This window comes from Pseudopodoces humilis, chromosome 20 (assembly GCF_049639895.1).
Source record: "Pseudopodoces humilis isolate 2021_Gansu_Grassland_sample_001 chromosome 20, ASM4963989v1, whole genome shotgun sequence".
Lineage (NCBI taxonomy): Eukaryota > Metazoa > Chordata > Aves > Passeriformes > Paridae > Pseudopodoces > Pseudopodoces humilis.
The window spans coordinates 7,710,117-7,733,463 of NC_142219.1; the positions used below are offsets into that span (position 1 = coordinate 7,710,117).

Sequence of the window (23,347 nt, forward strand, 5' to 3'; positions counted from 1 at the left end):
CAAAACCAAAAGGCAGCATTACTTTATTTTAGGAAACACAATTTTTTGGCCATCCCAGCTTGGCACAGGGATTTTTATTCAGATACACTGACAATATAAAAAAAGATTTTAAAAAACCTAAGCCAAATTTTTTTTGAATAAAAATAGATAGTTTAATTAGGTTTCTGTTGGCTACATTTAAATCACATTTCATATTAAATTAATCTGTATTAAAATATGTACAAAGAATGATGTAATGATACACAACCTCTATGTATTCATTATAATACATGAAAACATTGAAGTCACAGTGAATTCAAGCAAACAGTTCAAGTAGCAGAGCATTCCACATGTACACAGCCACCAAGGCACAGCAGAATAAGGCCAACAAGCCATTTCATATGACCAAAGTAAAATGAAATCTGCTATGGAACAGGATAAGGTAATCTGTCAATATTTAGAGTTCTACAGTCTACACAGAATTATCATAGTACTTCAGCCTCCTTCCAGGAAAATTATTTCCAGAGTCAAGCTGCAAGTGACATTACAGTATCACAATGCATTACACCAAAAAGGCTTTATTGACACTGGCATTCCCTGGATTTTTCATTTGGTATTTGGCAGTTACTCAGTATTTGGATTTTAAAAACCCTAAAATCTTAAAACTCCTCTCACAAAACAAGTCTTTCAATTAAACTACAAGACTTCAATCTGATAACAGTAACAAACTTCAACATTCTAGAACTTCAAGGAGTTTCAGTTTGATTAAAAAAATAAAAAGCATTCTAGACAATTTTAAAAGCACATTTGAGTGATAATATAAATACGGAACTTCAAAACCTATTTTTTGTTATCAGTCAACAACTCAATATCGCAAGAGTATGTCTACTAATAAAAGCAGGCTTGATAAATAGAAATCCAATGTACAAGTACCAGGTGACAGCTTTTGCCATTACCAGGGTGGGATGTTTAGAAAAAGAAGAGTTCAATATCTTTGTGCTGAGATCAAAATCCTTTTGACCTCCCAAAAGGCATAAAAACACCAGTCCAGGCATGTACCGGTACCTAAGACACACCAAAACTGCAGCACCATGAACTTTGGAACAGCCAAAATAATTTCAGAGGGTCTCATCCTCAGCTTCCAGCACAAGAAGCCAAAAGGCACCACTGTATAACAAGAGCAAAAGACAAAACAATCAGTAGTTAAAGAGCAAAGAAAGAAAAAAATGGCTGTAGAAATCCTGTAAGCCATGCATGTCTCTGCTGTCTAACAAGCAGCTCTGAACTAGTTCACTGCTTCACTAACTACAAATAAAGTCTTATATCCCCATCTCTGTTCCAGGTAAAAACTACACATCAACCTAGGCTACAGCTCTAACACTGGGAAAGAAAAAGGCAAATTCTGCATTAACATCAAAGCTAGTGGCACTGCTGAGGCCCAAATTCCATCCTAAGCTCAAACTCAAGCATCAGAATTAAATGTCAGTACCAGCATCAGTTACAATTAGCTGATATTGCCATTTCTCTCACAACACAAACAGATGCTCCTTTTCCACCTTAAGTTAAAAAGCCACAAAAAGTTAGAAACAATGCCAGAGAAGCTCATGAATGATGAAACTTAAATACATCTCTTCTCTAGGGAGGAAAAAATTTTGCTTACACACTGACTGCCTCCTCCTCCAAAGGAAAACAATTGTCTTGGTAAGAAACTCTTATCTTCAATTTATATTTTCACTAAAAGTTGCCACATTTAAAAAAAAATATTCTACTGATAGTAGCAGGTTACTTGATTTGTAATAATTTTTAAATTAATCCTTACGGTGTCTTACCTTTAGGACAAGAGAGAAATTAGTGCATCCAGAAATTTGCTCCGATCTTCTGTTTTCAATTCGATTACTAAAATATTAAATATTTTATTACAGGATGCAAATAACTGAAAGATATACTAGATGTCACACTTGAACAATAAGCCTGAGTATGCTAATTTATATTCTTATTCAGCTTTAAGAGGCAGAAGCTATTTGGACAAAATGCAATGGATACTGTTTATCTTGTGCTTAAATCATAGCAAACTAATTTCTAGGTGGTCACTACACAATAGAGCAGGCACTTCTTAAATCCAAGAATATTTCTTTGTATGTTCAACATGTATGTATAGATAAATAGATATTATTTAGAAAGCCTGTCTCTTTTTTTAAGCATGTGCAAGATAGGCTGATTTCTCTGCCTAAGTGTCTCATCATTACCGTGCTTGATTTGGCTGCTAAATTTAAAGCCTTCACACGTAACATCATGGACTGTAAAGTGAAGTGCATGCGTGCAAACCGTCAGTGGATGCAAAATGCTGCCTGGCTCCAAAAGCTGAGCTGGTTTGAGCTTTCTGCAGCGGGAGGCAGCGCTCGGAGCCCGGGCCGAGGCTGTGCCCGCAGCAGCACCGCCCCCTGCGGGCCCCGCTACTCACTCGACATCTCGAAGTGGTTGTGCAGTGTCCGTGAGTTGGTGCTCTCCGCAGCCTTCTCGAAGGCTCTTCCAAAAAAGCTGGGGCAGGAGCAGAAAATACGAATGAGCGTCACAGGAAAGGATGTTTACTCGGGTAGGAGCAGGGAACTTTCTCCTGGCTGAGAAGTGGAAATGGCTTCCAGATGTTTTTACAGGTGCCCTGTATTCAACACCTCACTTATTCACGTGCAAAAATCTTTACATTGAAGGCTTTTAGAAATGAAGTCACAGACCATAAAATGAACTATGTACCCTCTTTTAAGAGGGAAGGAAAAAATAAAATATTGCAAGGATGGTCTTGAAGATCTGTATCCTCTCTTTAAGTACCTCATGCACACTGTATACAGGTGTGTTTTTGAGAAGGATACAATTCAAGTCAACATAATCAGTGCTAAATAGGTATAGGAAATATATATATGCTTCAAAGACAGGTCTAGAACTTGTAAACACTTTGCTTACTTCTTCTTGTCCGAGCTTTCTGTCTCTGGAGGAATCCCCACCATGATCACAGTTCCCTGTTCAACATCCAGGGGCGCAGCCATGACCAGGGGCAGCAGCTTGCAACGTTTGTTTTTTGTCTGGAAGTCAGAAAACCTCTTTGTTACACAAGGCTCAGAAGGCAATTTAATATCAATTCTCCATGTGAGATAGCATTACAAATAGCTACCTAAGGATACAGATACTCTGCAGTTCAACAGAAGGTGGTTTCTTTACAGGATATCTTAATCCACTTGTTCCTTACAGTAAAAGTCACTTTAAGGACTAATAGAAATTTCAGTGATGCACTCCCTCAAAACTTAAAAAAATCACACAAATGTTTAGATTTCATCTTAGTGATGAAAACCCAATGCTATGAAGTCTTTAAATAAGTATCTTCCCTAGAGCAGCATTCAAAAATATGCTAAAATCATCCAATCAATCAGCAGAAAAACATTATTAATAGTTTCCTATAATGCTTTTAATAATCAACTAATTAAGAAGTACCTGACAGAACAATAAGTATTAAACCAGCCAGGAGTTTGTTAGTCAAATACTTTTGATTTACTTACAGAGCAAATGAATGATTTCAGTAAGTATTTACTAAGCAGACATAGAGACACCGGTCTAGAAAACAGTTTCACATCTGGTGTGCCCTAGGAAAAGAAGAATTATTTCAATTACAACCCAAGATGATTCTTACACTTACTTAGTTTTATAATCTACTGACAAGCCTAGAAGCCCTCTCCTGTTTGTGAGGGCTGAGTCTGCCTTTGGGAAGTTCAGAGCAATGTCAGTATTGACCCATCAGAGGACAGCACAGTACAGAGACACAGGCTCCTTCTTATAGAGTAGTTCTTGCTGTGTCAAGCACCATGGGAAACTTATTCGAAGATGATACAGTCAAAAAGGAGTCAAATGAGAACCCAAACACAATTCTGACCTCCATGAGGGAGCAGTAGAGAAATGGCCCCTGAGAAATGACAAGGTTGGTGCAAATACAGCTGGCCACTGTCTGCTGAATGGCACGTAATTGCTTTTTGGCTAGGTCCAGTCCTTGGTGCAGCTTGTCCAGGTTACCCCTGCAACAAAAAGAATAAAAATAGAAACTTTCTTAGTAGAATAAAGTTTCTCACATAAAAATTATATCTAAACACTATTCACGGGAATATTTTGATTTTTTTCTTCAATAGTTTATGAAGCAAGAATTCATATTTCAGATCCATACTTCTAACACGTTTCCCTAAATAAAATCGCAAAATACTGAAGAGGCATATTTTCAGTACCTGGAGAGACTGTCCAAAGCCTTAATGAAATTAGTTGTTTCAGACCCCTCTTTCTCTATGTTCTCCATGAGAGAAGTTGTTGCATAAACTATGTCACTTGCTGAGAACTTGTTCTTAAAGCCAAAGTGAATGCTGAAAGTCTGAACTCGTAAATCTTTCATTCTGCAAAATGAAATAAATACAGGAAAGTTTATTATCAACATTGACCAGCTGTCTTCCCCAGTATGTCAATCTTAAGACCATGAAGAAAAACCTTACCCTAACATTTGCAACAAATCTAGTGTTACTTTGCCAATCTAAGAATCATATTTTTAAAAACAACATATTAGATCTTCTTCATACAAAAATATTTGAACTTAATTGAAAAGTATTTTCAGATAAAACCTTTGTATTTAAAACAATTTACCCAAATTTGTTTGCAGATTCTTCAATCATCTCCCGAAGATTTTCTTTCAAAGACATGTCCATGGAATTAAATTTCTGTTTCACTTGCTTCAAGGGCAAACTAAGAACAGAAGGAAAAACTTCACTGACAGGAACACCAGAAGAAACAAGTATTTTACATTTTTCTCATAGGACATTTAAAATTGTTATATAATTTAACAAGGTTAAGTCTGACTAAGCTTGTATGCATTCATTTCTTCAGTCATTGAAAAGTGGATGCAAGGAAGCAAAGGTTACTTTACTGAGCTGCCATTCCATAAAGACATACAGCAAGGGTTCCTTGTAAACCAATACACAAGTTGTGTGACTCAGAGACACTGCCAGCTATTCAGAGCCCCACAATCATATTTAAAAACCGACAGCTTGAGTACTTGCAAGCTATGTTCTGAATATTTTCCTGTAAGTCACTGAAAAAAATGATCCAGATTTTTATAACTCACCCCATGTCAGCCAAAAACTCCTGGAGCCTCTTCTGCCCTTGTACAGACCAAAGCTTGAGGCTGGCAGAGGTGTAGGAGGTGTTACAGAGACTTTCGTAGAGAGACCAGTGCTGGTACAGTGCCAGGCGCAGGCTGAGCAGGAGTTATGGCAAATAATTGCAAACACAAATATGCTCTGACCCTACAAACTCCTCAAGTAGGAAAGAATTCAACTGCCCTTACATATTGATGTCTGTGCTGCATAGAATGCAGTGAAAAGCTCAGGTGATGTAACACAAGAGTAGCAATGTGGAATTGTGACCAGTTCTGAAAGGTTAAGCTGACCTGAAGCCCCACGAGCTGCTGAAAGAGGGATTCATGCACAACAAAACATTCATCTTTCCCTTTATTTTATTTCCATTCTCAGCAGAGATGGTGCTGGGACTTTTTTTTTCCCCTAGATAAAAACTCCAGAGGGGCTCACCAAAGGGGTAAATGTGCATTTTCCCCAGACCTTCTTTAAGGATACTCATATTCAAATGCAATTCTCATGCAGTCAATGGACAGAGAATTCTCTTCATCCTCGTTGCGGTGGTTGTGGCGAGACACGTGGCGCTGCAGGATTCCAATGTCAGTCACATACTTCATCCTGAAACAAAAACAAGCTGGTCACTTCACTTTCTGCCTGGGAATTTTTGTTTTGATTACAAGAAAATAAAAATGCTTCCTAAACTCAGCAGCATGAAAACTGTAGATACGTTTTAAACCCTCCCAACTCATTAAATAATGTTTTTTCAATATTAATCTTTTTATCCAGGCAATTAAAACAAAAAAAAACCCCAAAGAATAGACTGACCAATGAAATCAGCTACTTATTACATTTATCTCTCTTAAAATGTCCATGTGTTAGTGAAAATATAACACCAGAATTAAAGTCTACACATGGTAACACTAGAATTCTGATCATATCTAGTAGGAAATAACAAAAAAAGAGGAAAAAAATATCTGAAACTTTTCAACTAAAACTGTAAAGGAACCTGGAGGATACAGAATATACAGTTTTCTTCCCTTAATAAAATTCTATTAAGTTCATGCTTAGGTAAACTACCATTAAACACAATTTCCTCCCAGGTTAGAAATGATTGATTTATAATTTTATGGAAAACAAAGTTAGCTTAAAAATTCTAAATAATAATAAAAAAAAAAATTAAAGATATATATTCCGATTTTTGGAAGGCAGCAGACAACATTCAGGCATTAATATATTAAATATCACTGTTAATTACTTATATCTGTTATAATAATACCCTTATGTTTCCTGATCTCTACTAATTGCTGCTAGTTACTCCCAAAACCAAAATTATACAAGATAGAATAATAACAAAAAGAATAAATTTAAAAAAACAGCTTTCTTACTGAGTGATTTTATCTTGGACCCATTGATCTGTTAGGCCAACAATAGCCCACCTAAATTTTTTTTTTTTGGAAAAAAGAAATAGAAAGAAAAGGTTAAACCAACAAATATTCCAATAGAGTATATTATATTTAACCCTAAATATGTGAGAAAGCAAATCAGAAACACTGTTTACCAGCAGTACTGAGAAGTTAATAACAAAGCTATCAACTATTATTCCCTCTTTTGCAGACATACACATATAGTACCATTCTCCCCTTTTCCATGCGAAACCTGTTGCTGCTTTTAATTAATTTATCCAGATGAATCCTTTATTTGAACACAAGCATCCTCTCCCTAAAGAAACTGGAATCTCATAGAAAAAGCAAATAGTTTTGGGAAATCTTGCCTGTCTTTGCAACAGGTTTAAACTTCCAATCTCTACAAAAAATGCTGGAGACCTACCACAACATGTCATTCAAGTCCTCAGACATTATCCATGCCAGATCAAACATCACCATTGCAGACTACAAGAGGGAGAAGCAAAAAGACAAATGAACACAAGACACAGTTCACTAAATAAATAGAACAGTTCAATCTGCCAAGTACCAGTACACATTACTAAAGCCCTAGAAATCAGCCTGGACTCTGACAATCTGCCAGCTTCTTCCTAAGATATTAAGTAGAAAGAAAAATATTCTAGAGAGCTCTGTAAACCTGCATTATATATAAAGCAAACACTTAATAAAATATAAATAATCAGAGAGGCCAAATGACAGAAAGAACAGTTTGATGTCCTAAGTGCTGTTTGGAATATCCTGACACTTTGAAAGAAAAACAATCTCCCTACATGCTCAAGTCTTTTTGTGACAGTATTTTGTAAATAGATAGATACCATTGCAAAGATCTAAAAAAAAGCACCATAAAACATTAAATTAAGTTAAACTACTTGCATATATTTATTTATATATATATATATATAGGATGCAGTTTATATATATAACAATGAGATACAAAAATAGAGATGCAATAATATTGCTATATTGAATAGTGTTATTAGATAAGGATATAATTGTAATAGATAATTATAACATTGGATATTGCCCAATTACCTTTATACTGTTACCTTGAAGTTTTATGGCAAACAGAGTTTATACTTACTGAGGTCCCATGGTATTCATATTGTTCATAATCAAAAAGAATTTCCCGTCTAAAATGGGGAAAAAAAACCACATTTAACTAGGTGGTGAACTGGTCATTGGAGCTAATTAAAAATATAAGCCAGAAACGGTGATTAATATTTAAATTTCATCTTAGTGATTAAAAATATCAAACTTGGGCTAAAAATTGTTTATCTGCATGGCAATCAGACTTCAGTAACAACGTGGAAACCACACCAAAATATACTCATAAAGCAAAAAAGAAAAATTTTTTACATCACTATTCCTCAAATCTCATTTTATCTGATTTGTTCCTTCTCATTCCTATTGATTTCAGTGGGATTGTAAAAGTAGAAAACAGAAGGAAAAATTTCACCCCAAGATAGATAAGAATATTACAACCATTTGAAGTGAGCCAATGCACCTAGTGATACTCAAATATTCAATTACTGTTTACAACTTTCTCCATTTAAACATTTTATTTTTATATATTAAATATCTCTCTCAACTTTCTGAACACAATTACAACTAAAGCATCTTGCAAATCACAGCTTGGTATCTTGTGTTTGTATTCTTAACAAAATTTGAATCAAAGAATTAAAGAAAAAGATAGAAGCCACATAAGAAAAACAGATTTACATACCTGCGTGCTTCCCACTCTCGCCTTTGTCGTCTTTTCATCGTCCTCTCTATTACCTCCTGTAAATTAATTTCCAGGATGTTAAACAGCTAGAAAAAATACCCTAAAAGATTAGCCTCTAGACACCAATTTTTAAACCTTAATTAAAAATTGCTAATCAAAATTTTCATTAAGAATATTTATTTCTTTTACTGAAAAAAAAAGTATTGCCATTAACAACATCTAATTAGAAAAGTATTATCAAAAATATTCCCAAAAACACATGTAACATCTTTGTGAAATATTTAACAGATCTGAGAAAATCTTTGGTGTATTTGCAATTCTCCTTTGAATTGGGTAGCTTCTTTGGCTAAGATAGCGCCCTTTTTATATTAGTAGGAAAAAATGTACAGTGCTAACGGGAAGACAACAAAGATAACATGAAATATATGTTAAATCTAAGGATGCCTTTATATTTAGTTGTCCCTTAATGCTGGTCTCATGCCTTTGCTTGCTCCTGTAATATAAATAGAAAATATGCTACAAGTAACATGGCAAATTTAACTTAATGTGTACACTTAATATACCTTTGTTAGTTTACTGCTACAAGCACAGACAAAATGCTTTGCTAAACTGTTTGTGAGCTTGTATATTCTCAAACACTTTTTTTGTAAAAGGAGCTAATATCTAAACAAATCCTATTACTAGACTGCCAAGTCCACAGCACATATTAGGAGACAGATGTCTCCAGTTCACTGATTTTACAAAGAATTATGCATAAGTAAGTTCAAAACAGTTTTTTTTTAATTTGGAGAAAATATTTCTGAGTAGTTCAGATAAATAAATATTTTGTTTATGTGAAACTATCTGTTGTAATAGGTTATTTTTATATCTTGCACTTGGATTTGTGATCTAATGGAACACAATTGTTAAACTCAAATATTATTATGATGTAAAATATACGTAATAACAGTGTTATTTTTCTTCCTTTCACAACACAGCAGTGAAACAAACCTCTTCAAAACGTCTGCGCTTCTCTAAGGGTTCTGAGCCATCACTTTCATTCTCTGAGTCCTCTTCTTCATCCTCATCATCTCTGAAGATGTCATCATAAGCAGGAACATTAAGATCATCATCTTGCTTGACTAACAGCTTAATCTAGCAAGAAGAAAAGTGTATTTTAGAGTATCTTATTTAGTGATCAAAATGCACTTTTACTTAGTAAGAGAAACTAAAAATTCATTTTGGGCTGTATTAGTTCCTGACATAACAAATCATTGTTTTTTAATACAAATACCATATTGATTTATAGAAAATAAGAGTAAAATCCATATTTCTTTGTTAGAGCATTACTGAAAGAATTATCATTTTAATGCTTGTTAAAATAATTTGTGCTTAATACTTTAAATTCTAGGTGCTGCTAGACGCTCAGAGATAATACACGTTACATTCTGGAGGATGTTTATCCTCTGATTTATAGCAGTTTGATCTATAGCAACAAGATTAACAGGTGCTTACTACTGACAACTACCACATTGCTAACATTAGAGATTTTACTGCTGCAAAAAGGATTTTTTTGGTCATGTACATTACTACTGCAAATATTTATTTATTTATTTATTGATGTTGATTTCTGACCTACGAGCTAATGCTCTAAACCAGTTTTATAAATACAGCAAAGCACTACACTGCTCATCAGTACACTGTGGGGAGGTGTTAATTATGGAAAAAAAAGCTTTTACCTGTGTGTCATTGTAAACATTCACTACATTGATGGGTCTGTGACTGTCACAAACAAAAAAAAAAGTGTCTTCTTCAGGCTGTAAGATTTCCAGGAGGTCAACATTAGCACCACAATTAATAAGAACAAAATATTTGAACTGCAAACAAAAGCAGAAAAAAAGAAGCTTGTTACTTAAATTGCCAGGAAATGTGGAAAAATGAAAACATGTTTACAAAACCTCCAAAGCACTCATCATTGCCAAAACTTGTGTTTATTTTCTGATATTTGATGTCTCTGAGGCAGAAAATATTTTTTAAGGCAAATTAAGGCATAATTCACCCATGTTGGACATCCAATACCAGCACCTTTATATCTCAAAATGTGCACAAACTTCATTTGACTCTCTTAACATTATAGCACATTTGTTGGAGGTGACATTAAAAGCTTGACAAGTTTATTACTGGTATGTTAAAATGTAAACACAGTTTTGAAATAACTACTGATAATAATGAGCTTAAGTGTCGACATTTTAAGTTCGGGAAAGGAAAAAGTTTATCTTTACAAAAAATAAGCTCCAGCTTAAAAATTTTCCAGTATTTTTTCACCTGATCTTTATGCTCCAGAAAGGCAGTTTCAAGTTCTTGCCACCCAGCCACCGGCACGAGTGTGTATTGCACATGGTCGCATTGAAACAAAGCCTGCAAGGAAGCAGCAGCTGTTAGCAAAGGGGAGTGGAAACAGCCTCTCCTGCAACGCTACACCAGGCTATGATTCTATTCCACACAAATCCTTAAAATAAAGGCATCCCAAATGACAAATCTGCATGAGCTCTGAGACTACGACTCACCAGTTTTCAGTGCCATAACTCATGGAAACAAATGTTACAAAAGCAGATTAAACTTTCCCCCCTTTCCCCAGTTCACACTCATTTATAGGATCCCAGGACATATATAACATATATATTTTCTCCTACTATCAGCTGCAGTGATAATGAACCAAGACTTACTTGGAGGATTTTACAAGCACATAATGCATCAACATCTGAAGCAACAAGAAGAAGAACACGCTGTAAAAATAACAAAATAATAGCATTAATATAGGCACCAGATAGAGTGTGCTGGTACATGAAATGCATAGAACACTGAGACACCAGAAATTCAGATAGAGATCATTATAAGCATAAAACAGGATTGCTTCTGAATGGACACTGTGACCAAAATTAATCAAGGCTGCCCAACAAAAGCTTCACCACCTTACTGTACACATCCACAGTGAACAGAGTTAAGCAAACCCTGGGTTAAAAATAAAAGCAGCAGACAGATGTGCTACAAGAAAGACTGCAAGAAAAACATTAAAGATGACAGAAAACAGTATTTAGTGCCTGGGCAAAAAACACCAAAACGGTTAGATATACATTTAAAGAAATCGTTCAGATGTTGTGGCGAAGCATGAGATCCAGAGCACACAAAAACACTTTAGCTGAAGGAGGTGAACCGTACGTGAAAATCCTGGTGAAACCTCACCGTCCGGACGCTGCATTGCCATGAGAAAAATAGCCGGGAAAGGGATTTTCACGGCCAGGATTATTGCCGGACCCGCCCTCAGCGCGACCGCCTGCCCGGTGCTCCCCGAAAGCCAACCCCCGCCCCGGAGCCCCCGCAGGGAGGCCACCACCGCCCCAGGGCACCGGAGCGCCTGAGCAGCGGCCAGGAGAGCAAACCCTGCGCCATGAGGCGGCGGGAACCGCGGCAGCCCTAAGTGGGGAGAGCCGTGACGGGAGAGAGCCCTAGAGGAAGCCGCTCACGCCCGCCGCCGGGGCGCCCGGGGTGCCACGCCAGCCCCGGGCACGGCCCGCTGCCCGCACCTGGGTGACGACCAGGTCGTAGAACTCCCGGCGGCAGTCGGAGACGAACATGTCGGGAACGGGTGCGCGAGGCGGGAATGGGCGGCGGGTGCGCGCCGCCGCCGCTCAAACTGGGCGCCAAACCAGCGTCATATTCCATTGGTCCGCGCCTCACGGAGGGCTGGCCAATAGGAACGCCCCCACTCCACCTCTGCACCCCCAGCTGCCCAATCCCTTCCGGGGCCTCGCCAATGGGATGCGAAGAAGGCGGTGACGATAGGCGCTACTGGCCAATCCCGAGAGGGCCTCGGCCGGAAAGCCCCTGCCGGGTCTTGTCGCCGCATCTGCCATCTTTGCTGCGGAAGAGTTGTTTGCTTTGCCACTAAAGTGAGCCCAGCGAAGGGGCAGCAGGGCCGCATCAACAGCCGGTGACCGAAGAGAAGCCGAGCGGGCAGAAGGGGCTCCCGGCGATGGCCGTCTCGGAGGGCGCGAGGGCCGGTCTTCCGCCCTCACCCACAATGGCCGCCCGGGAGGCCGCGCCGCGCGGCACGCTGGGAGGGGCGGGGCCGAGGGTGGGGCCCGGCACAGCCCGTGAGGTGGACGAGCGGCCCTGGCCCGGCCCGGCCCGGCGGCCCCGAGGGAGCGCCCGCTGCCGCCATGGTGAGGCCGGGGGGCGGCCGGGGTGGGGGGCCGCGTCAGGGCGGCGACACTTCAGGAGCCCTCAGTGGGTGCTGTGATACTTTGTGTGCTGTGGATACTGATAGTTACGTTCTTCTCTGTGTGTTGTTTTTTCCTCTCTAGTTCTCTTTTAATATGTTTGACCACCCCATTCCCCGGGTGTTCCAGAACCGTTTTTCAACCCAGTATCGCTGCTTCTCGGTATCCATGCTTGCCGGACCTAATGACAGGTCAGATGTGGAGAAAGGCGGGAAGAGTATGTGCATGTTTTATTTTGACTAATAAACCTGTTGGAAGAGTGTCTGTGAATAGTGTCAAGTAAAGCAGCTTTTGCCCAAGACAGCAGGAACATTGAAAACACGGTGACAGAGTGCTGAGCCCCCTGGGTGGGGCTTTGAGGAAGGGTCATCTTCCACTGCATTACTCGGTAATTAAAAATGTTTACCAAGTGAGCCGGGCTTTATGAGCATTAGAAGGAGACAGTCTTCTTCTATAAAGTTTCTTGTTACAGTCTTGTATCTAATGCGAGCCATGGAGGCTTATGATGAAGTTTCTCCCCTCACCGTGTTGTACTTCATTTAATTTGTACAAAGAAAGGAATAGATTGGCCAACTTAATTTTCAGGCTGTCAGACTAATGCTATGTTGTTTTAGGTTGGTATGGGTTGAAGAGCACCTGTGAGCCCAAACAAATAAAATTAGCTTGGAGAAAATTTTTCTTTAGTATTGTAAAACCTTGTCTTTGATTTTATTTTTCCCTGATTGTAATTCTGAAATCTCCACATAGCAGGGATATTTGTCATGACTGATTCTACTGAAGTCTCTGTCTATAAATTAGTGTGCTTTAGAATTTGCCTTTTTTTTAAAAAAGATATTTTAGAGAAAGGAAAGATAAAATTGTGTGTTATGTACTCTCGTACAGATGTACTTTTCCTAATTTTACATTCTTGTTCATTTCTGCAGTAATTATGCCACCATCGGCTTTGGATCAACTCAGTAAGTGAATACTTTATTCTGGAATAACAACATTAGAAACAGGAGCAAATGTGTAGGCAAATACCATAGTATTTTAGTTATCTATTTAAGTCTTAAATAAATACTATGAGAGTAATTAGTTTAAAAAATGTATTTTGTAGGTATTTTTTTTCTGTCAGAATTAATAGGGCTTGTCTGCTTTCAAGTACAGACATCTGAAGTGTATTTGTGTATCTGCTTTTTCTGTAGTTTTGAGCAGTTGGAATAATGGTGTGAGGGGAATTCTCTCCTGTAGTCTGGCCCATTCTCTTGGTGATCTGAAGCTTCAAAAATGTGCTGGGGGCTTTTAACAAAGAAAACTTTTCTCTCCTTTCTCACCAGGCCGCCTTAATATTACTTACCCCATGCTGTTCAAGCTGACCAACAAAAACTCAGACCGAATGACACACTGTGGAGTGCTCGAGTTTGTGGCTGATGAGGGCATCTGTTACCTTCCACACTGGGTGAGTTGCCTCATGCTGGACTGTCAGAACCTGAAAAGTAGGATTAGCGAGTTGCCAAGTGTAATATTAAGGAGGTGGAATGTTTCCTGACAGTGCCTGTCTCTGCTGGTGACGTTCCTACAACAGCCTTCAGTTCTGGCTCAGGCTTCCCTCCGCAGGAGTTTAATTAAGCAAAACTGACTGCTTTTAACCTGTACCTGACTGTTCTTCCTGAAATTGAATATACACAAGAGCTGATATACTCAGGAGAGAGACTTGAAAACATCAGACACATTGATAGGGCTTTGTGTGTTTGTTTCCATTCTTGCAGATGATGCAGAATTTGCTGCTGGAAGAAGGAGGCCTGGTACAAGTGGAGAGTGTGAATCTGCAAGTTGCTACTTACTCAAAATTTCAGCCACAGAGTCCAGATTTTCTTGACATCACCAATCCCAAAGCTGTGTATCCTTCCTATTCAATTATGGAATAAGGTGGAAAAATTTTTCTTCCAAATTGGAATGATCAAAGAGAGCTAGCCTTTCAGATGTGGCTCATACACTTCCAGTAGTACATGGCCACTGCTGCTGCTTCTGAAAACAAAGGGGATGGGGAGCTGATGTACAGAGATGTGGTCAACTGTTGGTACAAAGTGTGGTCTGAAGAAGGAGTGTTTGTTTAAAATCCAGTGAGTTTTGAGTGTCCTTTTGAAGAACTTGTACATCCTAATATTTATTAAAATCCTGTCTGCAGTACAGATGGCTTTAAAACCATGTTTTAGTAATTAAGGATAAGAGATCTACAGTATGGTAACTCTAAGGCTTTGATGTTTCACTGAAAACAAATATTTCATCTTAACATGCTCCAAAGACTGGAAAATGCATTGAGAAACTTTGCCTGTCTTACTACTGGGGATGTTATTGCCATCAACTACAATGAAAAGGTACAGTTGAGGGTTGTAGATAAAGTTCAATTGTTGGATGTTGATACTAAAACAATCAACCCAGGGCTGTGCAGTGATTTGGACAAGTAATCCCTCATGGCAGATTTCACAGATGGTTTTCTGTTGGAGGGAAAAAGAATCAGCTAAGTCTTTTTCTGAGCTGCTGTTTAAACTTTTTTTTGACTCACAAGAAAATAAATGTTTGTACTGTTGAAGGTTTTACAAGTCAAGGGAAATATTTTATCCTGAATTCAAAATTTGTTTTAAAAAATGCAGATTAAGGTACAGTAAGAGTGGAGCAAGGTACAGTAACAGGTTCTCTGGCTTCTAAGTTAAAAACTTTTGCTTTTAAGTTCTGTAGAGACCCTGCAGTATCTAGTCCTCAGCCTAAGGAGTACTTACTTTAGTTTCCTTCAAGCTGTCTGTAGGGAAAGGTTTAGATATGCTTTCCTTAAACATAATGCAATCTCAAAATATCTATGACTGTTTCAGATCTATGAGCTTCGGGTAATGGAGACCAAACCAGATAAGGCTGTGTCCATCATAGAATGTGATATGAATGTAAGTTAAAGCTGATGGGGAAAGTCTGCCCTAACTGTGTCCTCCCAAGAGGAGAGGGCACTTCTGCAGTGATAGCTCTGCACACCCAGCCCGGCTGATGCTGCAAGAAAGGTGCAATCCATGGGGTAGGGAAGATGACTCACTTGGGAGTACTCATGTGCCTTTGAAACCCCACTGTAATCCTGATTAGCGCTTCAGGTACTGTCCGGTGACTGCAGTGCCTAGAATTTTATGTTTAGCTTCAGCGTGTTTTATCTGAGTTTTATTTAACACCTTTGTCTTGACTCATATTCCAGTGATACTGTGGAGCTGTTTTACTGCTCTGTTTCCATTACATGCTAAGGTTCATTCCTAGGAGGCTTGGCCTTTTTTTAGGCCTGAGTTAAAATGTTTAACAAGCAAGCCTTAGTTCTTTTTAGATCAAATGTAGTGATAATAGTTAATGGAGTTTTGAGGAATAGTAGTATAAAGCTTATGATTTAAAGAAAAAATATTAATCATGGGTTTTTCCATGCTTTTTGTGTAAATAGGTGGATTTTGATGCTCCTTTGGGATACAAAGAACCAGAAAGAAGTGCACAACATGAAGAGACCACAGTAGGTTAAGCTTTTGTTCTTCCAAAATGCATTCCCTAGAAGTCAGCATTGATTGTGGGGGGAGCAGTGAGTGCCAACATAATTTTTTTAAAATTTAAACAAGTTCTTAAGGGTAAATTTTACCAACCAGAAGCTGTTGCATGTGTTGCTTAGGAGGCTGTTGTTTACACAGTGTTGTTTTGGGAAAGGGATTGTTCTGAAGTTTTGTTTGGTCAGAAATACTTGGAACTGGTTTCAGGTCATGTACATGTCAGAACAGGAAGAAAATGAACTTGTTTTTCCCCTTGCAGGATGTAGAAGCGGACCACAGTGGGTATGTGAGTGACATAGGATTTCGTGTAAGTCCCCTATTTCTGCTGCTTTCTCAATGCTGAAAAATGGTGAGGGAAAGTTGTTCTGAACACCTACAAAATATTAGTACCTGTTCTTAAGAGATGCTCATTATTTAACTGGCAAGTGCCTGTGAATGTTTTGTGTGATCATAGCCAGGACCAGCAGGACTTGCTCTCTGCAAAGGGCAGATGGGAAGCTGAAACAGAACCCTACATCTATGAATCATCAGCTTATATGTATCAAAAAGAAGCATGGTGAATTAAATAACTAAATAAAAATTGCTGTAAGATTTTTCAGAATATAATGTCCTTGTGCAGTGTGCTTTCAAATGCCAGGAGTTAAATTAAAACTCGTTATCCACAGGCATTCTCTGGATCTGGGAACAGATTGGATGGCAAGAAGAAAGGTGTGGAGCCCAGCCCCTCACCAATTAAACCAGGAGACATCCGAAGGTATGTCAGCAAGTACATCAGCTGTCAGCAAGTGAAGGGTCAGTGTTTGAGCAGAGTTTTAGGTTTTTTCCCTGCTTCTGCAATATAAACAAACTAATTCTGTCATGAGTTTGCCTGTAGGAAATAGTCTTTCTTATCCACAGGCTAGTGGAAGCATGCCTGTGGCCAGGCTTCCACAGTAACCCCAATATGTGATTATTTACTTTTGCAATCTGTGCCTACCTTCAGAAAATAATTCAGTGGTTTAATTCTGGAATTATTTAGAAATGAAAATGTGCAGTCGGTGTTGGTATTACACTGACAGTCACAGAATAGGTCTCTCTGTGTTCAACTCAATGGTAGGTATAAAACTTATTTCATAGTATTTTTATGCTTCTTTTCCAGAGGAATTCCCAACTATGACTTCAAGATTGGTAGAATCACATTCATTAGGAATTCACGTCCACTGGTCAAGAAAGTAGAAGAGGTAAATAAAGTTGAATCCTCTCCAGTTTTGCACAGAATTAGAACTAAGATCCAAGTTTGTGGTCCCTCTCCCTTTCCCCTTGATTTTTTACAGCATGCTTCCACTAAAAAGTGGTAGTAGTTTAGAATGGTTTGAATTACATGAAGCAACCTCTGATGTCCTTGTTACTGATGGAAAAAGATTGGCTTGGTGTCAGTTTATTAAGCCAGTTGGCTGAAAGGTCACCAAAATGCTGCTATTTTATTTTCAGGAAGAAAGTGGTTTTTATCTAGAGTAGGATATGAAATGTCTACAGTCAGTGGCTGCTCTGATGGAGTATTCTTGCTAACAGTCATTCAGCGTTCATCACACACAAGCAGTGAGCAAAGAGGTAAAACCTTTCTCCCCCCTCTTTCTTTTTTTCCAGGATGAATCTGGAAGCCGGTTTATTGCCTTTTCAGGAGAAGGCCAGTCCCTGCGCAAAAAAGGAAGAAAGCCCTAAGTTGTAGTACCTTCAGCTAGTTAGGGGGAAAATAAAATAACAGTTGAAGCATCTTGGATCTTAGTAATAGCAGTTGAGAGATTGTTTTGCAACACAGGAACACTTAAGGTGTTTTGGTTTCAGTTTCATATTTAGAGCTGGAGCTGTCAGACTGTCTTAATTTTCAGCTGAAAATTAAGTTCTGGGAATTTGGAAGAAGCTTTTTGTATGTGTTGTAAAGAGGGGAACGTAGATCTGTGATAAACCTGAGAAGCGAAACTAACAAGCTCTAGCTTACTAAGGGTCCGGTTCTTAGATTACATCCTCCCCTCATCTCCTGAGTGATGATGATCTCATGTCGCTCTGTGCTTGGTATTTTCCTCACTTTATATATATTTTGCCACAATTTCAGGTCAGCTTTTTGGTGTGGTGCAAATGAAGGGTGACTTTGGTGTTTGGGATTTTAGTGCAGGGAGTCTCTTTAAGCTTAGCTTCAGGTGTTGGGTTATTAATCATTCTAAGCAAACCTCCTGTAACTGCTTTTTATATTTATAATTAATAACATGCCTTTTAATAGTTCAGATACTATAAGGTAGCGTAGCAATCTCTTGGCACGTGTTGGGAGAGGAGAGACACAGCTGCACTGCCCGGTGCCGCTTTGGAACGGTGCGAATGTATCCTGTGCGTGCGAGCGTACCCGGGTGCGATCCTGCGCTCTCCCCAGAGCCCGAGTAAAAGTTCCTGGAGCCCATCTGCGTCCCTGTGTGGTGATTTCGGACAGACCGAAGGGCGGGCGCTGCCGGCCGTGCCTGCGCCTCCTCTAGCAGCGCCCGGCTGGTCGCGGGCTGCGCTGGTCACGTGCCGGCCGCCGCGCAGCCATTGGCTGCCGGGCACGGGGCCGGTTTGTGCCGCCCCTCGCCATTGGCCGGGGCCGCGGGTGCCGCCGTAAGCGCGGTGGCCATTGGCGGCGGCGCAGCATGGCGAGCGCGGAGGGCTCCTGGCGGGTGAGCGGGGGCGCCGGGGCCGGGATCGGGATCGGGCGGGCGGCGGGACTCGGTTCAGCCCGGCTATGTCCGTCCGCAGCCGCCGCGGTCGTGCGAGGACTACTGGGGGGAGTGGAAGCATTGCCGCGGGCTGCGCCATGCCTTCCACCACTACTACGCGCACGGGGAGCTGCCGGATTGCGGCCGCTGGCGGGAGGACTACGAGGCCTGCCGCGCCTGGGAGAGGGACCGCGCCGCCGCCGCGCAGGTACCGGCCCCGCTCCTGGTCCCGGCCTGCCCGGGGCTCTCCGGGCCGGGGCTGCTGGGGTTGGGGAGGGTTTGGAAAAGCAGGCGCCGGCTCGGAGCGGAGGTGGGTAGGATTGTCTTACAAATCCAGCGAAGGATCCAGGGAATATTTTTAATTTCCAGGTGTAAAAGCTCTTGATTTGTGTTGCTCTGACATTTCCTTCCTAATAGGAAAAGCCGCCACGTTAGAGGGAAAAGGCATTCCCGGGGTGTCTAGAAATGCTCCTGGCTACAGCCCCGCGGACGCTGGAGGACAGGAGCCCTGCAGCACAGGCTACTGTAACTCCTCCCTCCTACCAGCCAGCACAGCTTCTGCGGGGAGGGTTCCACAGCACTGCGAGTTTCCTTCGTAACTCAGGAGCCAGAGGCAAAATATAAATATGACTTAGTTAAAAACTTATATTCTGGCTTACTTAGATAATATTTAGCACTTCTGCTTAAGCATGATAAACTTCTATTTCTTATTTTATCTCAAATATTCACAGCAGGAAATCAGCTCTGTATGACTGGACCATCCAACGCCATTATGGTAATATTATTTTTCCTGTATTTCAGGAAGCTTTGTGCAAGAGTGAAAGAGCTCGAGTAATGGAAAAACAGAAATATGCTCCAGTGTGGAAGCTCAGGAAGAGCCCACCACCTGACTGGTATCTACCACTTGACCATGACAAATCAAACTAACAAAACTGTTTTCTGTGTTTGGACAGTAACATAATACACAATTCAGAATTATGCTGGCTTTTTTTTTTTTTTTTTTCCCCACATCATGTTGAAGTTCTACAACTGTAGCCCTGCCCTGCAATACTTTAGCACTCATTTAAAAATACTGAAATTTTATTTAAACACAGAGTACTTTTAAAGATAGGTTTGAGGTGCTTAATTTGATTGTGGTCTTTGACTGCTGTCTTATACTTCAGGATTTCATCTCAGCAGGCACCTTCTAAATTACTGCATACATGCTCCAGCTCTGAGGGCCTTTGCCCTACCAGCTGGCATTGAGCACTTTTGGAACAAAGTACCCAGCCCAGACCTGCCACATGGGAAAAAAAAAAAAAACAACCCGGGAGTCTTCCATGCCAGCTCAGGACAATCCCAAACACTGGCATTTAAAAGACATTTCCCAGAATCAGGATAGTGGTGGTTGAAGAGTTTCTCACCTGGAAGCTGCGCACCCTGAAACTGCCCCTTTGCTGAACTGTTCAAGTGGTGGTGTGTGTTGTGGCAGTATTCAAAACTACTAAAAAATAAAGGTTTAAACAAATGGAGACAGAGATCTGGTTTGTATTAGGGCGAACCCACAGAAACTTAGTTACAACAGTTACATGGCAATATAAGAAAATAAAAAAAATTTACTTTGCTACTATGTAACATCATGTAGCTTTGCTAGATGTGTTATTATCTGAACAGCCACTAAAACACAGAGGTACTTCATTTATTTTTTTACAGTCACATCTTGCAGTGTTGTAACCTGCAGGAAGAATTGTTTGTTCTTATTCCAATCTTTCTTCTTTCAAGTTGGCTGAGCACCTCCTTGGCAGCTGAAGCAGGAGCTCCTCCATCACTGCGTGTACACCTTGGTGATGTCAATGCACTTTCCTTCGGGGGGATCATAGCCAGGAAGGGGAGGGGTGTAACTGGGTCCCTCCCTCTCGAAGGGGAAAAGGCCCTCATCCCTCCGGATTGCTGCCTCATACAGCTCCTCGGATTCCAGGCGCAATTCCTTCAGCGCCTCTTGCTGAGATTCTACGAGGGCCTTAATTGCTTTCTTTTCTGCCTCATCTTGTTTCTGCTTAAACAAACACCACTTCTTCAAAAGCAAAACTCTTCTTTCAGTCTCTTCAGGAGAAAGAGTGGGAAGACTCCGCACCCTGGTGAAGAGAAGGATAACACTGTAATAGAGAAATAGCCTGACTCCAAAGACCAAACTAACAAAAATAAAATGCTGAAACAAAAAATCTCACCACCAGGCAAAAAAAACCCACCAAACCCAGAAAATACACTGAATTCACTAATAATTTAGTCAGTCTATGAGGTTCTCCAGTCAGTCTAACAGGAAATGCACTGGTTTTCATTACTCTTAGCAAGAAAAAGTAGTATTTCCTTTCCATACTTTTGTCCTGATGGAAGTGGATAACATTTTGTACCAAGGCAGACACTATGTTGCAGTTGTGTAGAGAAAGGAATCCACTGTTACAGCCGGTGCATGGCGAAAGACCTACTGACCTGTTGCTCTCTGAGTACTTAAGTGGTGTTATAAAATCCTCAATTGGAATCAGTTCTGGGGCAGCTTTTTCCAACTTTTTAAGCTTTTTCTTCATACGCTCCTTCTGTGCTTGCTCTTTCTTCACATCCACTTTCTTTTTCTTCTTTGGTTGTGCTCTACAAGGGAAATAGTAAATGAAAGAAGATATTTTGTCCTTTAATTCAACACCAGCAGCTTTCTCTTCCATTGCTTAATTTGGTCCCTGACAAAAGTTCCAGCCATTAGCTTTATTCAAGTAATGTAATTTCCAGGAGCCAGTGGCTTGTCTGCTGAGATTTTTCTGCAGAGAACTGCCTGGGAAAAGCAATTTTGTGCCAAACATCAGAATGACCTGAGAAAGTTCCACAAAAATTGAATTAGAATTGTTTTAACTGGCTCAGAGTGCAGCACAGCAGGTTTATCATACAAGTGGCTTGTGCTGGAAAGGACCTTAAACCTCATGTAGTTCTATCCCCCTGCCATCGGCAGGGAAACCTTTCAGTAGACCAGGTTACTCCAAGCCCCATCCAGCTTGGCCTTGAACAAATACTCCAGTTGTTTCACATTAAAGAAGACTGCAAGTAGTTTTATGCATACTTCTAAAATTTCTGCATTTGGAGCAAAGTTCAGGCTGTAGATGTTACTTTTCCATGCAGATCCGAGATACTATTGCACACTCCGCAAACACAAACTGACCCTCATTCCTGCCTGGCAGACTGAAAAAACATTTATAGTGTGAAACAGTCCCTCTCCAACAGTACCTAAGAGCTACCTGGGTATTTTAAATCAAACTGCATCAAAACAAAACCAAACACTGATTTGTGGCACGGACATACGCATGGGCTGCCTCTGCCTTCACAGCAAAGCATTTCTGGTCCAGCCAGGCTTTCATTGGTGCTTCCCAGCAGGGAATTCTGGAGCACTGCATAAATCCCAACATTTCCAGCTGTGTTCTGTGGTTGTGCTACCCACAAGCACAAAGTCATAACTATCACCTCTGCACTCTCCACAGGAGGCCAACAGTTCCTAACTGCTTTGGCATATAGAGACTTAAACATGTACAGTTAAAGGTTAAATTTGGACTTGGGAAAATTTGTGTTCCCCCAATGCATAAGAACACTTCTGTGTGACTCCAAGAAAGCTGCACTCACCTCACAGGGATGGATGTCCTGAACTCCAGCAATGAACTCTGCCAGTGACTCTCTCGGAGCAGGACCATTTGGGGCAGCCAGGAGCTGCAGGAGGAAAAGTAACACAACACATGAGGAGAAACTGATTGATGTCATTGATTCTGCACAAGAGCTATTTGTTATTCCTATTTTACAGTGATGAGTTTTGAACCATTTTCGGCCACTTCATTCATGGCAGGATACATGATTGCCCAGAGATGGCCTCAAGAGCTAGGTGATCTAAGTAACTGATCCCAAATATGGACTGCTCGGTGTGAGCCCACAGATACCGCGGGGTGAAACAGATCCACTTTTTGGATAGGTTACAGCAGTTTTATTTTTAAGCTCTGACAACGACCCCTTTGAGGAGCTGCTATGTGAGAGGTCAGACCACTGCCGTTCAGATTAGAAGAGCGATGCCGACTGTCGTATCTCGGCAGCTGTCACGGGAGGACGAACCGACCTAGGTGCCAAGGCACCGTCTTCTCCAGATGCAGGGTCCCAGCGCGGGCCCAGCCCCCCGCAAGAGCCCGGGCGGGGCCCGCGGATAAGAGGCGCTTTCCGGGCTCCCTCCCCGCGGTCCTGGGGCAGAGCAGCCCCAGCCCTACCTGAGCCGGGCCCCGCGGAGCCCCCGCGCAGCCGCCGCCGCCCACATGGCCCCGCGCTGCGCCTCCCCCCCGCCGGCCGCGCCCCGCCCCCGCGTCCCCCGTTCCGGCGCACGAACGTTCCGGCGGGCGCCCTACACGGAGCTCCCGCCCCGCCGGCACCGGCCCGCTCCGCCCGGCAGGGGGCGCCCGCCCGCGCTGTGGGGGGGCGGCGCCTGGCGGGGGAACGGCGGGGTCGGGGCGCTGTTTCCCGCCGGG

The 23,347-nt window shown here is 41.1% G+C and overlaps 4 protein-coding genes across 5 annotated transcripts; 2 read left to right on the forward strand and 2 right to left on the reverse strand.

The window, feature by feature from the left end:
• Positions 1–177: 177 nt before the first annotated feature.
• On the reverse strand, positions 178–11,990 carry CDC45 (cell division cycle 45). The gene is made up of 19 exons (XM_005524378.3): positions 11,864–11,990; positions 11,006–11,065; positions 10,605–10,697; positions 10,019–10,156; positions 9,291–9,434; positions 8,301–8,356; positions 7,659–7,707; positions 6,963–7,024; positions 6,521–6,571; positions 5,634–5,753; positions 5,126–5,257; positions 4,648–4,746; positions 4,242–4,403; positions 3,899–4,037; positions 3,528–3,611; positions 2,938–3,056; positions 2,441–2,517; positions 1,809–1,875; positions 178–1,146 (listed from the first exon to the last, which is right to left on the reverse strand). The coding sequence occupies exons 1-18, from the start codon at positions 11,912–11,914 to the stop codon at positions 1,811–1,813; spliced, it is 1,701 nt and encodes a 566-aa protein (XP_005524435.1). The 5' UTR covers positions 11,915–11,990; the 3' UTR covers positions 178–1,146; positions 1,809–1,810.
• A 461-nt stretch (positions 11,991–12,451) lies between these two features.
• On the forward strand, positions 12,452–18,535 carry UFD1 (ubiquitin recognition factor in ER associated degradation 1). 2 transcript variants are annotated; one of them, XM_005524380.3, is made up of 12 exons: positions 12,452–12,502; positions 12,644–12,776; positions 13,483–13,515; positions 13,876–13,997; positions 14,308–14,438; positions 14,844–14,916; positions 15,409–15,477; positions 16,008–16,073; positions 16,364–16,411; positions 16,770–16,858; positions 17,243–17,324; positions 17,731–18,535. In XM_005524380.3, exons 1-12 carry the CDS (start codon positions 12,500–12,502, stop codon positions 17,803–17,805), a joined length of 924 nt encoding a protein of 307 aa, XP_005524437.2. In that variant the 5' UTR covers positions 12,452–12,499; the 3' UTR covers positions 17,806–18,535. The 2 variants fall into 2 exon arrangements, with proteins under 2 accessions (XP_005524437.2, XP_014109164.1); XM_014253689.2 differs by lacking the exons at positions 12,452–12,502; positions 12,644–12,776 and adding an exon at positions 12,816–12,947.
• Positions 18,536–18,658: 123 nt separating this feature from the next.
• Positions 18,659–20,338, forward strand: C20H22orf39 (chromosome 20 C22orf39 homolog). Its single transcript, XM_005524587.3, has 3 exons — positions 18,659–18,788; positions 18,868–19,035; positions 19,629–20,338. Exons 1-3 carry the CDS (start codon positions 18,762–18,764, stop codon positions 19,752–19,754), a joined length of 321 nt encoding a protein of 106 aa, XP_005524644.1. The 5' UTR covers positions 18,659–18,761; the 3' UTR covers positions 19,755–20,338.
• On the reverse strand, positions 20,335–23,166 carry MRPL40 (mitochondrial ribosomal protein L40). Its single transcript, XM_005524381.3, has 4 exons — positions 23,093–23,166; positions 22,467–22,550; positions 21,297–21,452; positions 20,335–20,941 (listed from the first exon to the last, which is right to left on the reverse strand). Exons 1-4 carry the CDS (start codon positions 23,137–23,139, stop codon positions 20,632–20,634), a joined length of 597 nt encoding a protein of 198 aa, XP_005524438.2. The 5' UTR covers positions 23,140–23,166; the 3' UTR covers positions 20,335–20,631.
• Positions 23,167–23,347: the final 181 nt, after the last annotated feature.

Bases quoted from the DNA above. Each gene is read 5' to 3' on its own strand.
- CDC45 (XM_005524378.3), bottom strand. From the start codon at position 11,914: ATGTTCGTCTCCGACTGCCGCCGGGAGTTCTACGACCTGGTCGTCACC. The intron at 6,572-6,962 runs GTAGGTCTCCAG...AAAAAAATTTAG, and splicing joins GACTTGAATGACATGTTGTG to GTGGGCTATTGTTGGCCTAA. The intron at 5,258-5,633 runs GTATCCTTAAAG...ACTCCTGCTCAG, and splicing joins AGAATTGCATTTGAATATGA to CCTGCGCCTGGCACTGTACC.
- UFD1 (XM_005524380.3), top strand. The intron at 16,074-16,363 runs GTAGGTTAAGCT...TTCCCCTTGCAG, and splicing joins CACAACATGAAGAGACCACA to GATGTAGAAGCGGACCACAG. The intron at 16,412-16,769 runs GTAAGTCCCCTA...CGTTATCCACAG, and splicing joins TGAGTGACATAGGATTTCGT to GCATTCTCTGGATCTGGGAA.
- C20H22orf39 (XM_005524587.3), top strand. From the start codon at position 18,762: ATGGCGAGCGCGGAGGGCTCCTGGCGG. The intron at 18,789-18,867 runs GTGAGCGGGGGC...GTCCGTCCGCAG, and splicing joins GCGCGGAGGGCTCCTGGCGG to CCGCCGCGGTCGTGCGAGGA. The intron at 19,036-19,628 runs GTACCGGCCCCG...CCTGTATTTCAG, and splicing joins ACCGCGCCGCCGCCGCGCAG to GAAGCTTTGTGCAAGAGTGA.
- MRPL40 (XM_005524381.3), bottom strand. From the start codon at position 23,139: ATGTGGGCGGCGGCGGCTGCGCGGGGGCTCCGCGGGGCCCGGCTCAG. The intron at 22,551-23,092 runs GTAGGGCTGGGG...TTCCTCCTGCAG, and splicing joins CTCCGCGGGGCCCGGCTCAG to CTCCTGGCTGCCCCAAATGG. The intron at 20,942-21,296 runs GTCAGTAGGTCT...TCTCTTCACCAG, and splicing joins AAGTACTCAGAGAGCAACAG to GGTGCGGAGTCTTCCCACTC.